Source organism: Poecilia reticulata, linkage group LG17 (genome assembly GCF_000633615.1).
Source record: "Poecilia reticulata strain Guanapo linkage group LG17, Guppy_female_1.0+MT, whole genome shotgun sequence".
Taxonomy (NCBI): Eukaryota; Metazoa; Chordata; class Actinopteri; order Cyprinodontiformes; family Poeciliidae; genus Poecilia; species Poecilia reticulata.
In genome coordinates this window covers 24,964,194-24,978,037 of record NC_024347.1, presented here as the reverse complement: position 1 = coordinate 24,978,037, position 13,844 = coordinate 24,964,194, and the positions used below count along the sequence as shown (strand labels likewise).

Here is a 13,844-nt window from a genome sequence, read left to right as displayed (position 1 = left end):
AAGACTGAGGAAGAGAGAAAAAGGTTAGAAGAGGAGAGAAGAAGACAAGAAGAACAAAAAAGAAAAGAAGAGGAGAGAAAGAAAGAGGAGTTGAGTCAAAGAATATCAGAATCAAAGGAACGAGCCAAAGAGCAGTATGAGAATCAACAGAGAAGCAGACAAGAGCAGCAGTCCAAGCATAATGTTCTGATTGGGCAGTTGGATGAATTTGAAGCTGATTATACGTCTTATGGGGGAAAAGATGAGCTTCTAGAAATCCTCTCCCTGAAATGTAACATAGAAGCTTCTGATCTCACTCTCACTGCTCCAAAAGCTGATCTGCTGGGTAAGATCCTCTCAGCTCTAGACACACTCCTGTTTGATGAATGGATAAATGATCCTCCATCCAGCAGCACCCTGCAGCACGCTCAGGTATACATCACAGAGCTGTGTGCGCTGTCTGTGGAAATACCAGAAGAGGTTTCTCGAGAAAATCTCTCTAATCATGTGCAGTCCTTAGTTGGGTCCTTTAGCCAATCAGCATGTAACATTTCTGAGAGTCTTGAGTTGACCCAAGCCTTGTATCTTACTCTGATGCACTACATCGGTGACCAGGACAAATCTGATGCTGATGCAGTCATTATAGCAAAGAAATGGGCCAAGGAAGAGCTCACTATTGAGCAGCTTTTTCCTGTTGAGTTCCTGAGCATCCTTATTTCATCAATGCATGGTACAGTTGGCAAAGCCTCTATATTTATCTTAAAAATGGAAATTCAATGTCTGAAACTTCTAATGTCGACTCTTGTCAATCTGAATGGTAAAGAGAGCCACTCCGCATCAACTGAGATGATCCTTGAACTTGTAGAAATAGACCAATGGACACCAATGGAGGCAGTGAATCTGCTCAAAGCACTCTCATTAAAATGCACTGAAGATGTTTCAGTAGCAAAAGTCCTAAAGTTGGTCGAGGTTTATGACATATCACCAAGCTGGACGGATGATGCTGGACACTCTCTTATTCAGGCTCTTGACAATGCTAATTCAGAAAGTTTCTATCAGGATTTCCATAAGATTCTCAAAAAGAGGGATGAAAGCAGTCTAGACGCAGCTCTAGCAAACATAAAAATGTCACAGAAGTTGGATGACTCCAGGATTAATGAGATAAAAGCAGTAATCACTGGTGTTTTCCAGTTTTCAGAAAATGCTCCCAAGGGACCTATAAATTTTGAAACTTTTGATACAAAGAACTTACAGAACTGTCTGTCTCAGCTCTGCAAAGCAGTTTTTGATGCAAAGAGTTGGTGGCCCACAGTGAAGCACATGGTGCAGTGGTGTGTGCTGGTGCTAWCCGGGAAGACAAACATACCACAACTGRTTTCTTCTGAAGATCCATGTGTCATTGCCCTGTTTGCTGCAGCACAGTTTTATATGGGGAACAAAATGGACATTATGCTAAACTCTGACAATGACACTGAAACTCAAGTTAAGGAATGGTCTGATTTCTACAAGAACCTTGGAATATCTGTCAGAACAAATATCAGGAAACAAACTGACACATCTTTTATGACAATCTATGAAGTTGATGTCATCTATGGTACACTTCAAGACTTTTTGTCTGACTACTTCATGTACTGGAAAGAGGTCATTGAGACCCAGATTCCTCATCTCATACGAGGCTTTATCATTGAAGAAGAATGTCTTCTGGCATCACAAACTCCTGATCTGCCAAGGCTCAAGGATAGTGAATCCCTTGCTTGTTCCGCAAACGCCCTGCAAAACCTTATGGGAAGAWTACAATCAGAAAACATGGAAGACAGAGAGAGGTTCATCAAGGCCATTTTTCAAGCTCTACAGTCAAATTTAAAAGAAAGTCCAAGTACTGAAGCAAAAATTKTAAAAATCCTTAAGAAGATTAGCGGAAAAGAAATTCTCCCTAAAGACATGTTCTGTCTGACATTTCTTGAGAATCTCCTCAAAGTGGTTACCAGTGAAAATGAAGGTGGAAAAAGTATGACATCCACTGCTGAAACATGGTGCTTTGAGAACATTTTGGCATCTTCAGAGCAAATTAGAGCCTCAAGTAAAGAAACCACTGAAGTCTTTCAAATGGTTTCAAATCTTGGAGACAAACATCTTTGGTCACCACAGGAACTCTTAAACCTTCTTGGAGCTTTAATCAATCACCATCATGGTCAGGGATGTATTTCAATCATGAAAATTTTACATTTGATGGAAACATATAGGGTGTCWTCCAAGTGGRCAGATGAGAAAAAACAAGCTGCYRTTAGTTTACTAGAGTCATGTAAAACAGAAGATCTGATCCAGCATTTAGGGAAAAGCCTTGGAAATGAAGAAATAAAAAACATTGGCTCCCTTATTGATGAGATAAGACAGATGGAAGACATTGATGAAGAAACACTGAACAAATCACAGAAGATAGTTGCTCATGTGATGGAACTCATCGAAAAAGAAGAAATCAAAAAACATATTGACATAAAAAAGGCTAAACAACTCAGCCACAGCACAGAAATAGCTGATCTTCAGGAGGTCTTGGCAGTGTTATGCAATGCTGTTAATGTTGACAAGAAGTATTTTCCCAGAGCCACTCAGATGATAAGCTGGTGCCTCTTGGCCTTGTCCAACACTGGGAAACTCCTGGAAATGGGAACTGGGGAAGGAAAGTCTTGTGTCATAGCAATGTTTGCGGCACTCCGTGTGTTTAGGGGTGAAAAAGTAGATGTGGTGTCCAGTTCTTCGGTTTTGTGTCAAAGAGATGCGGCAGAATGGGAAAACTTCTACAAGTACTTTGGCATTACTGTTGACACAAACACAAATAAAAYTGATGACAGCAGTAGAAAGGAATGCTACAAAAAAGACATTATCTATGGAACTATTGAAACCTTCGCTGCAGATCATCTTCGTCAGATATTTGAGATGAAAGATGTGAGGCCTGATCGCAGCTATGAGTGCATCATCATTGATGAAGTGGATTCTCTGCTGTTGGATCAAGGAGTGCAGCTCACCTATCTGTCCAGCCCCCTGGTCTCMATGGAGCACCTGAATACTATTCTAGCAATGATCTGGGGACACGTCCAACAGTATGGCTTCCTGACATCAGAACACCAGACATTTGTCCAAGGTCCACCTGCTTCATTCTTCCGGGCCATCTTTGACTCAATAAACACAGAAGAAAGTGAAATTAATGATCCGCTGGACATTTTACATATTGCAGAAGAAACCAACACTGTACCACAGGGATTTACAGAKGACATCCATAAGGGAGACAAGAACGAAGATATCCTTAAAAAGCTGAAAATTGTGAGTCAAGAYGCAGTGATACATTTTTTTGAAGAAATGGAGGAGTATGTCCCCTACGGTTTTACAGTTTATACATTAAATGATGAAGGACTGCTTTGTCCAAGAAAACTCAGTCCTTACAACACAAATCAAATACCAGACCTAAAGTTTCTTGTCTTGGGTGAAGGATTGTGTTGTCCTCTCTACGACTCAGAAGAAGTCCTCATCAAGCCCATTGCAGAGTTAATCTCAGACAAGATTCAGTACACTCCCTGCACAGACAATACAGACAAAATCAGCATTCCTGGATTCTTGAGGAATCTCATTGAGACCAAAATGTCTTTGTGGGTGGAGAATGCCTTTCTGGCAAAGCAGTTGAAGGAAGGACGGGACTATGTCGTTGAAAATGAGAATATCTGTCCAGTAGACTTCAGATCCACTGGTATCATTGAAATGAATAAGAAATGGGGTGATGGTCTGCAACAGTTTGTGGAGATTAAGCATCAAGTCAAACTGAGCACAATTTCAGCAGTGACAAACTACATTTCTAACATTGCCTTCTTCCAAAAGTACCATGGCAAAATATATGGGACCACAGGAACACTTGGTACTGAAAAGGACATTCTGTTTTTGCAGGATTTATATCCAAGCCTGTCTGCATGCAGAATGCCAACATTCAACAGGAAGAAACTATATGAGGTYAAAGGAACTCTGAAAAAAACTTCTAAAGAGTGGAAGTCAGAAATAAAAGGAGTTRTAATGTCTCAGATTTCCTCAAATTCATACAGAGAGGGAAGAGCTGCCCTGGTGATTTGTGAAACTATCAACAAAGCCAAAGAGATCTATGAAGAACTGAAAAGCAGCATTAAAGGTGAAATCATCCTCTACAGTCGCAGTGATAAAGAAAGTTTGAGCAAAATAGACAAGGAGCTGGAGCCTGGGGATGTTATTGTTGCCACAAATCTTGCTGGTCGTGGCACGGACATTAAAGTGTCCAAAAAGGTGAACAATAATGGAGGATTATTTGTTATCCTCTCCTTCCTCTCTGAAAACACCAGAGTAGAACTCCAGGCYTTTGGTCGAACAGCACGCAAAGGGAAACCTGGATCTGCTCAGATCATCGCATGYACTGAACACCTGCAGCATGACTTCAGGTCAGCAACGTCTCTTGAGGAAGCCAAGAGCACGAGGGACAGACTTGCAGCAGAAAAAATAAGTTCYATGATGAATGACGTTTCTGAGATGAATTTGCGTGAGGAGCTGTTTTCTGAGTACTGTGAAACTCTTCACGATATTTACAAGAAAACAGATGGAGATGATAGAAAAGTCATTGTTGCCATCATGAATGAGTTCTGGGGGATCTGGCTGCAAATTAAGTCAGAAGACATCGAGCACCGGAAGAAAAGTGAACTTCAACAAAGTYTAAAGAAGGATTTGTCTGTAGCAAGAGAACAGTCTTCATCTCAAACTTCTCCATGTTCAAGCATTTATCACTACATYAATTTTGGAAACATTTCTTTGGATGATAAAAAATGGGAAAATAGTGCCAGGCTGTTTGATAAAGCTATGAATCAAGATAAAAGTTGGGCAGCCATCGCTTTTTACAGTCACGCATACTGCACTATTAAACTGTCAAAGGGAGACTATCTGACTCAAGCCAAAGAAGATCTACAAAARGCGCAAGAGTCCCTCAAGTATCTGAGTGAAGAATGCATTGTCTGTTTGCAGTTCATTAAAATGGCCACTGTGGACTCAGCCAAAGGTGAACCATCCAACCTTGAAAAACAGATAACATCCAAGTGCAGCATGTACAGGTTCTTTGATAAAAACATCACTGAGGCCATCCAAAAGATTGATGAAATCAAAGAAAGGGGGAGAGATGCAATAGCCAAAAAATCCCCTGTTTTCTCCTTGGTGTCAGACGCCGATGAAGCTCTCCAGTTAGAAGCTGATAACCTCTACAGACGCGGTCTAAAATATGTATTTTCTGTTGAGGAGAAGCCTCGTTTCTGCTGGGAGGGTCTGGTGATTTTCTTGCTTGGAGTTTTGCAGATTGTTGCTGGAGCACTGCTCACTGTATTTACAGTCGGTACCTTGGCTCAAATCGGAATGGGTCTCATTACAGAAGGAATATCTGACTGCATAGAAGGTRTTACAGCCATGGTGACAGGAGAGTTCAGCTGGAAAGAATGGGCTATCGGAAAAGCYATTTCCATTGGTGTTTCTATCATATCATTTGGAGTTGGAAAACTAATTTCGAAGGGATTCAAGGCTGCCAAAGCTGCGTTCAAAGCCATAGGTAAAAAACTGAAGTCATTGCCAAAGTTTCTCTCCAAACAGRCAAAACAGAGTTTAAGCACCGTCACAAAGACAAACATGAAAAATGCTTTAAAACATACAGTAAAAACGATTGCTGAGGAAACAYTGTTCTATGGACTTGAGAAAGCAGAAGAAAAAGTACTTGACGAAATATTAAAAGGCATCAAAAATGAGGTGTCAAAGGGAATTGTTAAAGATGTGAAAACCAACCTGGAAAAAGAACCCCTGGCTACCTTRGTGGATAATGTTGTACTGTTAGATCTTCTATATAAAGATCAACTGCGTCTGGTCCTGGAAGACAAAGACAGAAAGAAAGAYCTCCTTTCCATTTACAAACAGTTGGGGGATTCTGCACTGCAGCCATTATATGCAGACCTTAGTTGGCAGAACAAGCTTAATTCATCAATYATCAAAGTGCTTGACAGCGCAACAGAAGGCACAAAAGGAAAAACACGTGCCATTTTGACAGGTATTCAAGTTACCCACCATGTTATTCTTGCAGGAGATGCCATCGGTGAAGTACTCACCCTCTCCAGCAAGTTTTTCTCAAACTTTGAGAAAGAACTAAATACTTTTATCAAAGAAAAACCTTTGAAAGTGAAGCGAAATGAGCTAACTTTCTCAGAAACAGACATGCTGAAACTATTCAAGCAAGACTTGGCCGAAACCCTCAGCACTTTACTAGCTGATGCCTTAGTAGAGGTGTTTAACCAGAAGTTTTTCAGTCACCTTGTTTCTCGTGCACAGAACGAAGCACATGAMGCCATCAGACGACATGTCAAATCTGGCTTAAAGAGTGAGAGGACAGAGGAAAAGCTTAAAGCTGGACAACTCAACAACTACATAGTAAATATGCCAGTAAATCCAAATGCMAAACTTTCAGCTAATGCTGGTCGACTCGCAAAATCACATGCTGAAAAAATCAAGGACAACAAAGCTGCTGGTACTATTCTAGATATCAGAGTCCTGTCTGAAGCCACTGGTACCAGAGTGGTTATTCTTTCAGAAAACAAACAAGGAAAACTCACCAAAATGCAGGAAGTTAGTCCAAGCACCAAATCTGCCAGTGAAACAGTGACTTTGATCTACAGACCAAAGAGCACCCAAAACCCTGATGGTCATTATGATGTGTTCATTGACAATAAGGCAGTGAGCATAGACAGCAAACAAAAGAGTTCGCTGTTCCATGCTATGGCAAGAGGCATGAAACCAAAAGCCAGTGATTCAGAGATTGCTTCTGAGGCAAACCGCCTCAGATCTGTGGAGGCCAACATGCTCCTCAAACAACCAGGGCAATGGGAACCTTTTATGAAGCGCAAAGAGTTGACCGAAACAATCAGAGGAGGAGACTGGTACATGGCAGAGGCCGGTAGACCAGAAAGAATTATAAAGGAAAACAAAACCCTGCTGCAGAAAATAACTGGAAAGATTGAACAATACAAAGGATACTTGAAAAAACCAGCAATTCAAGCAGTAGAAAAAACCGTCAATGCAAATCAGCAGCCTTCAAACAGTACCATAGTGGAAGCTACCAAACTGAACCAGAAGAGCAAATTGGCTGTGGCAATGTTGCAAGCGAGAAAATATCTGTCTGGCTCAGATACCAGCAAAACCTCTGGTGTGGAGAAACAAGAAGGCCTGAAGCTGMCAACTGATCGCAACCTTAAAGATGTAGTTGATGATATWTCTTCACCAGAGCCAAAAGCTTTAAARTCATGCTTAGCTACCATGATAAGCAAAGATGATGTTGTTGGAACCTTTAAACTGATGACGTTCAGTGCMATGCTCAGATGCCAGCTGACTGACACCAAGAATGTTCAAAACAAGAAGAGCAAAACCCGGGTTGCCATGTTTGAGAAGAGTTTTCAAGAAAACAGCACCCAGATGGTGCAGAAATGGTACAGCSTGCTTCAAGACAAGGGTGTCATGACAAATGAYCATCAAACAAMAATCATACAATGGATCAAGACCCAGGGCTACAAGGATAGAAATGATCCAYAYAGGAAACAGGTGTCCAGYGTCCTGTCATGAAGAGGTAAGAATATTTAAATATTTTTTAATGTTCTTTCAATCATTTGGTCACAAAAAAAGAGTAAACTAGAAATTTAGAGTAAGAGACATTTATAATTCTGAATTAATCAAATTTTTGATTAATTCATTTGTTTYTTTTCTTGTTTGGAGGGAGGAAAAGAAACAAACTTTATTGTAAAACATTTACTGTTAATCTCTTTAGTCTTTTACAATGTTGCACTGATATTTTCTGAAACTCCATTTGAAATAAACTTATAGGAAACTCATTAAATTTTGGCCCTGGAATCAACCACAATGCTTCATAGAGTATGTGAAGGCACACAACATACCAGAGRAAATGTGTAAATGTTGTGTTGTTTCAAAAGCTACAAGGAAGAGCRTAACCATAAAAAAAATGGATTTAATCTTTCTTWACTCGAGACCTTCATTCTGGGAGAGATGGCCACAGTCTTAAAATTTCCATCTTAAAGTGAAAGTGGATGTCAAATAAACACAACTAGAGGCTTCTTTTGAGTTTTATGAAATATACCTTTCAGACTAATTAACAATTATATGCATTGTAAGCCAATATATCCATGTGAAATAAAGAGCTCCTCAGCAAAGTGGCACAGTGTGATTTCACTAGTGTTATTTATCTGGTTACCTACCATTTCATGATAGAATATTACATGATTGTTGTTATTATGTATTTGGGTGAACAATTAAATGTTTATATAGGAATTTATTTCATATGCCACATTACTGACCTAAGTGTGTATTTTTTTTCTGCACAGTGAAAACTCTGGATGATGCTGGTTAACGAGAAGAATCGAAACTACACATAACTTCCATCTGCCTGGTCATCAAAGAGAGACTTCGATTATTGACAATATTATACTGTCAAACAAATTCTACACACAAATTTGGGTTATTTTTAATTCAAATCTGTTGCAGATGTCCCTTTTATTCGATTTAAACAATAGTATAGTTTTTTAAATATTTTGGATTTTCATCAAGTTTCTCTTAGTTTCTTTCTTAGGATGTTAGATTAAGTCAAGCGAAACAATTTGGCTGTAATATTACTCGAGCTAAATAATTTACTTTTGGACATTTTCTGAAGTTAATTGTGAAATTTCCTTTTTGCCTACTACAGATTTGTTCCCATAGAGTAAAAAGTAAAAATGTATTTGATTTTACTCACTTTTATTGTTTTATTTTGTTATGACTTTATACAACTGAATTTTAGCAACTATTGAAATTTAACAAAATCTGATTGTGAAAATGGCAACAATAAAAAGAAAAGCCATGATGCTTAGATAAAGTAATTMTTTCTTGAAGTGTTTTAATAGTTTTGTTTTATGTGCTGAAACTCTGGTTTTGGGGTGTTCAAAACAGAATCACATTCAAAATACAGGAATGAATAGATTCTTTGTTGTAAATCTTGACTAAAACAACAGATACAAAATGTAGGTAAATTCAAGTAGCCATTACTGATTATTATCTTGAAAATGGTGAAAATTTTTATTTCTTGCTTGATTCTATATATTTTCTAATAAAAAATATACAATTACTGGGGGAAAAAGTTATGTTAGAGACTACATACAATATGTTATTGCTATGCAACATGTGTARCATTTTTGTGTTTTATTCCATTTTAGTAAAGTTTTTAGTCATGTGGGGCTATTGGTAAGTTTATTACTTATTTTTGGGGTGTCAAATTAACTAGATGGGTGGCAGCGGATTTTGCATGTCTAATATCCTAAAGTTTCAGTATCCTTACAATAGATTGCATATCCATTTATTTTCTTTTTTATCTAAACATCTGCTTCAAATATTCTGATTTATTTTTTGACCAGTTTACAGAATGTTTTGGGTGTTTTGTTTATGATGATGGTATAATAACATTAAATCACTGATTATATTTCAGTCTGGTACTATAATGGACATATATTTTCATTTCTATTATTGTTTCATTATGAGATTTTTAAAACTTGCTTTTACTGAATTTAAGAAATCATTTAGTACATTTAGGATAAACAAAAAAATAGTTACGGATATTATTCTTTGTGGACCATAATTTACACATTTAATAAATAATTAACATTGATAAAAGGATTTTAAAGGCTCTACGAAAGAAGCCAAGAGTTGTGTATCTTACCTAGTAAAGTCACATGTGAACCTCTTCTTTCTGCATTTTTTTTTTCGGTCTTTCAAAATGTGGTACTAATCAAGTGATAAAGCTGTTCAATGTTTTCCTTGAATTAATGACAGTAATCTTGGAAAAACAAGGGAGGTTGTTTGCATCTTGGTGGATAGAAACAAGATCTAAAAGGAATTTGTATTCAGGTTTGATATTATCTTTTCAATGTTAATTTCTGACTGGTTTGTGTGGTATAATAAAGGTTGTATCCTTGAAACTGGCAATCTCTCTCCAGCTGTTTTTGAATAATGTGATCCCTCCTTGACGAGTTTCTTTCATAACCCAGTTAAAGACTGAGATGGAGTTAATAAAAAAACCTGATTTAAAGACCTGACTAATGATCTGATTTAACTGAAAGCAAAAATAACAAACTGAGTAAAAACAAGCATTTTTAAWGGCAATATTTTTTATTAGCAATGCTACTTCATAATTAATTAAAATGTCTGCCTTTTTGACAACATTAAACCAACAATCTTTCCTTAATAAAGCTTTCTTTGCAGTTGCTCCAAACGGTTGCTGTTTAATCTCATCTTTGCTTGGGATTGAACATGTTTAACCCAATTAAAATAAGTTGAAAAAGCTTAATCACGGTGAAATAAAATGTTCATTGAAAGCCTTTTAAAATAATATATAAAATTGAACAATGTATCACAAGTTTATTTTAATTGAAATTAAACGGGTAAATGTTCACAAAAAGAATACTTTAACCATGCATATGCAGCATATGTAGTTGTCCTTTTTAAACAAATAAAGCAACGAAATTAAGTATCTTTTTATATAAATAAATTACCATTCTTATTACAAAGCACAACTGTTCAAATTTATACCTTATTCTTCTTTCCAAATGCGCTATTTTCAAGATTTTCTTCTGGTATTTCCAGTGTCTCTTGCTTCTCAATGTGCTTGGTAAAAACAGGAAGTGCACCATGCCACAAAAAAACACGAAGAAGAAATATACCGCTCTTCGAAGTAAAACCACAAATGAACACAAGGTGTCACTGTTGGACCAGCGAACAATCAGGAGCATTTCAATCATTTGGTATTCATTTATGTTAATTACCTCTTTTGTAAAGGAAATGTCAAAATTGAAAGTTATTTTCTTCACAGCCGTCTTCTCTACTGCTATAGTTAAACTTCATCTGAAAAAAATATGGGTTAATTTAAATTAGGTAATGGTTGATGTGAAATTATGGGATTTAACAAGAATTCTCTGCATCACTTCTATGGTGGATTATAGATTTGTCGAAGTAAAACAGCRAACTGAAGCTAATCAGAAACATCAACTTTTTTTTGATAATACATTTCAATAATATATGATTGCACTTTATTGTCTTATCGCACTGAAACTTGTTCTCAAAATGGAATAGAATTCAATCAAAAGTAAAAATTGRATTTATTAACACACATACATCCATATTACCAAAATAAAATCATTTGACAACCATTTAGTTTCCAAAGGTGGTTACTTCCCTGAATAAATGTATGAATTTGTCTCGTTTACAACAGGGCACCCTGAAGTCTAAAACAGTGGTCTTCCTCTGACAGAAGAGTCTGTGTAATTGTTTTAAAGCCAAACACTGGATATGTGTAAAACTGCTACTGAAAAAACGAGTCTGCAAATGCTGTCCTGCAATCTTGGAATAAGTATTAAGTTTTCTTAATATCCCAGTCTTTATAGAGTAACAAAACAATAGAGAACCAAAGATCCTTGTTATAAAAGATCAAAGTCTCACAAGAAATTACATCTATGGGACTGAGTGTGAGAATTGGTTTATTTGTATAAAAATGAAAACTGTGTATGCTGAAAGGCTGAGGACATGACAAATTCCCTTTTGTGAACATTGTTATKAASMTAAATAATCCTTTATATAAGATGAYGCACTGAGTCAATCAAGAACCATGAACAACAAAATGCATTTTGTCATTGTGTTTAATCAAAAGACCATAATAGCATTTTAAAGATTCTCACTATGGCTGACAGTGAAACCAAAAAGTACAAGGAAGCTTTTAAACAGTAGTTATAAATCCTCCGCCCGGAGAATAGGTAAGAAACAAGTCTAAGAAACAAGTTTCACAGAAACAAGTCTAAGAAACAAATGACACATCTGTCAAGTTTAATTTCCTCATTTCAGTTAGCAAATAGTTTTGCACATATTTCCAAAATAACTCTACAGAGTTCCTCATTCAAAGTGAATCCACAGTACAACGTTGTCACACCTTAAAGCTCAAAGCTCCTGTCCCAGTCCTCCACCATAGTTCCTCAATTTATTTATTTCTTTGGTAATGAAATGAACACAACAGAATGGAAAACTTTAAAAAGAATCAAAAGCAAAAATAAGCGTAACAAAAACCTTCAGGAAAACATAAGCAGGCAAAATAAATCATAACTTAATCTTCAAACTGCAAGTGAAAAAAGATTTAAAAACACAATCAAAAATAAGTTTCTTAAACGAACAAATGCACACACATGAATACTGCTGATTGGGAAATCTTTTTGTATCCAAATCTGGCTCTAAACTTTTCCACAACAGTATCTCAGACTTGCCTGGTGTTTTCCTTGGTCTTCTTCGTGTGAGAGGAGGGYGAGTGGAAGAGCAGAAGAAGAGCGAGTGAGAGAGTGTTTGAATATTTTTTATATTTGGCTTTTTTTCTTAGTTTTTCACTAGGTGTTTATGTTACTTGTTTAGTTGTGATTTTGTGTTAGCTTGTCATGTTTTAAGGGTTTTTTGTTGGGTTCGGGTTTTTTCCCGTCAGACGTGCCTGGCTGGCGTCAGATGGCTGGTGCTTTCTCCATGCCGACAAGGAAGAACGGCATCCAGGTGGGTGCTGGTTCTCCGTGCAACGTGGAGGAAGTTTGGCTGTAGGTGAGGCGATCGGACATGGGTCAATTAAGTCAGCAGCTCGGATGAGTGGAGCTGTGGTTTTGTTTGTAGAGAAAGTRGAGCAAGCCCAACAGTTGGTGGAGTCTGGCGTTTCAGTAAACGGTTTGTTTACTTTTGGTGTCGCCGCTCACCGGGAACCAAAGTAACATCGTCAAATGTGCCTCCTTTCGTCAGTCACGAATTTTTGATTAAAGAGCTGTCTTTACACTGTAAAGTGGTAAAGTGAATTGATGGGACCCACTTGATAAATAACTTTGAATAAAATATTAAGTCTTTTCAAGTAAACAGGCTCAAGTCCAATTCAAATCCCAAGTTATTGGTGTGAAAGTCAAGTCCAAGTTTCTGAGCATTTTTTCAAGTCAAGTCTAAAGTCTTAATATTAATGACTCGAGTCTAACTGAGTCCAAGTCATGTGAATCGAGTCTCCACTTCTGTGTGATATTCTGCACCTCCTATTCTTACCAAGCACAATTAGACAGCATAAGACCCTGAAGGAACCAGAAGCAAAGGTTTAAATTAGCGGCCTTGGAAAGAAGAATGAGGTCTAAATATGTGCAGTGGTGATTTGTGATATGAAATGTTCCTTGTTTATTTAAGATAAATAATCCTATATATAAGATGATGCACTGAGTCAATCAAGAACAACCATGAACAACAAAATGCATTTTGTCTTTGTGTTTATTCAAAAGACCATAACAATATTTTTAAAATTCTCATTAAGGCTGATAGTGAAACCAAAAAGTACAAGGAAGCTTTTAAACAATACATTTATAAATCCCCCGCCCGCAGAATCGGTAAGAAACAAGTCTAAGAAACAAATCTCACATCTGTCAAGTTTAATTTCCTCATTTCAGTTAGCAAATAGTTTTGCACATATTTCCAAAATAACTCTACAGAGTTCCTCATTCAAAGTGAATCCACAGTACAACGTTSTCACACCTCAAAGCTCAAAGCTCCTGTCCAAGTCCTCCACCCCACTTCCTGAATTTATTTAATTATTTATTTCTTTGGTAATGAAATAAACACAACAGAAAGGAAAACTTTAAACAGAATCAAAAGCAAAAATGAGTGTAACAAAAACCTTGAGGAAAACATAAGTAGGCAAAATAAATCATCACTTAATCTTCAAACTGCAAGTGAAAAATACCTAAAACACA

The 13,844-nt window shown here is 37.1% G+C and overlaps 2 protein-coding genes and 1 long non-coding RNA gene across 4 annotated transcripts in view; 2 read left to right on the top strand and 1 right to left on the bottom strand.

Moving 5' to 3' along the window:
* Nucleotides 1-10,722, bottom strand: part of myripa (myosin VIIA and Rab interacting protein a) — a 42,284-nt gene extending 31,562 nt beyond the window's left edge. The window contains exon 1 of the mRNA XM_017310153.1: nucleotides 10,633-10,722. The gene's annotated coding sequence lies outside the window, so the exon portion shown is untranslated. The remainder of the gene's footprint in view (nucleotides 1-10,632) is intronic.
* Nucleotides 15-10,029, top strand: LOC103479810 (uncharacterized). Its single transcript, XM_008434469.1, has 2 exons — nucleotides 15-7,630; nucleotides 8,400-10,029. The coding sequence occupies exon 1, from the start codon at nucleotides 574-576 to the stop codon at nucleotides 7,624-7,626; it is 7,053 nt and encodes a 2,350-aa protein (XP_008432691.1). The 5' UTR covers nucleotides 15-573; the 3' UTR covers nucleotides 7,627-7,630; nucleotides 8,400-10,029.
* Nucleotides 10,723-12,516: 1,794 nt separating the features above from the next.
* LOC103479809 (uncharacterized) overlaps nucleotides 12,517-13,844 on the top strand; it is an 11,277-nt gene continuing 9,949 nt past the window's right edge. Inside the window, exon 1 of one of the 2 annotated variants that reach the window (XR_535995.1) lies at nucleotides 12,517-12,624. This is a non-coding gene — a long non-coding RNA (uncharacterized LOC103479809). Of the gene's footprint in view, nucleotides 12,670-13,844 lie in introns of both variants that reach the window. The other variant, XR_535994.1, reaches the window with a different exon arrangement.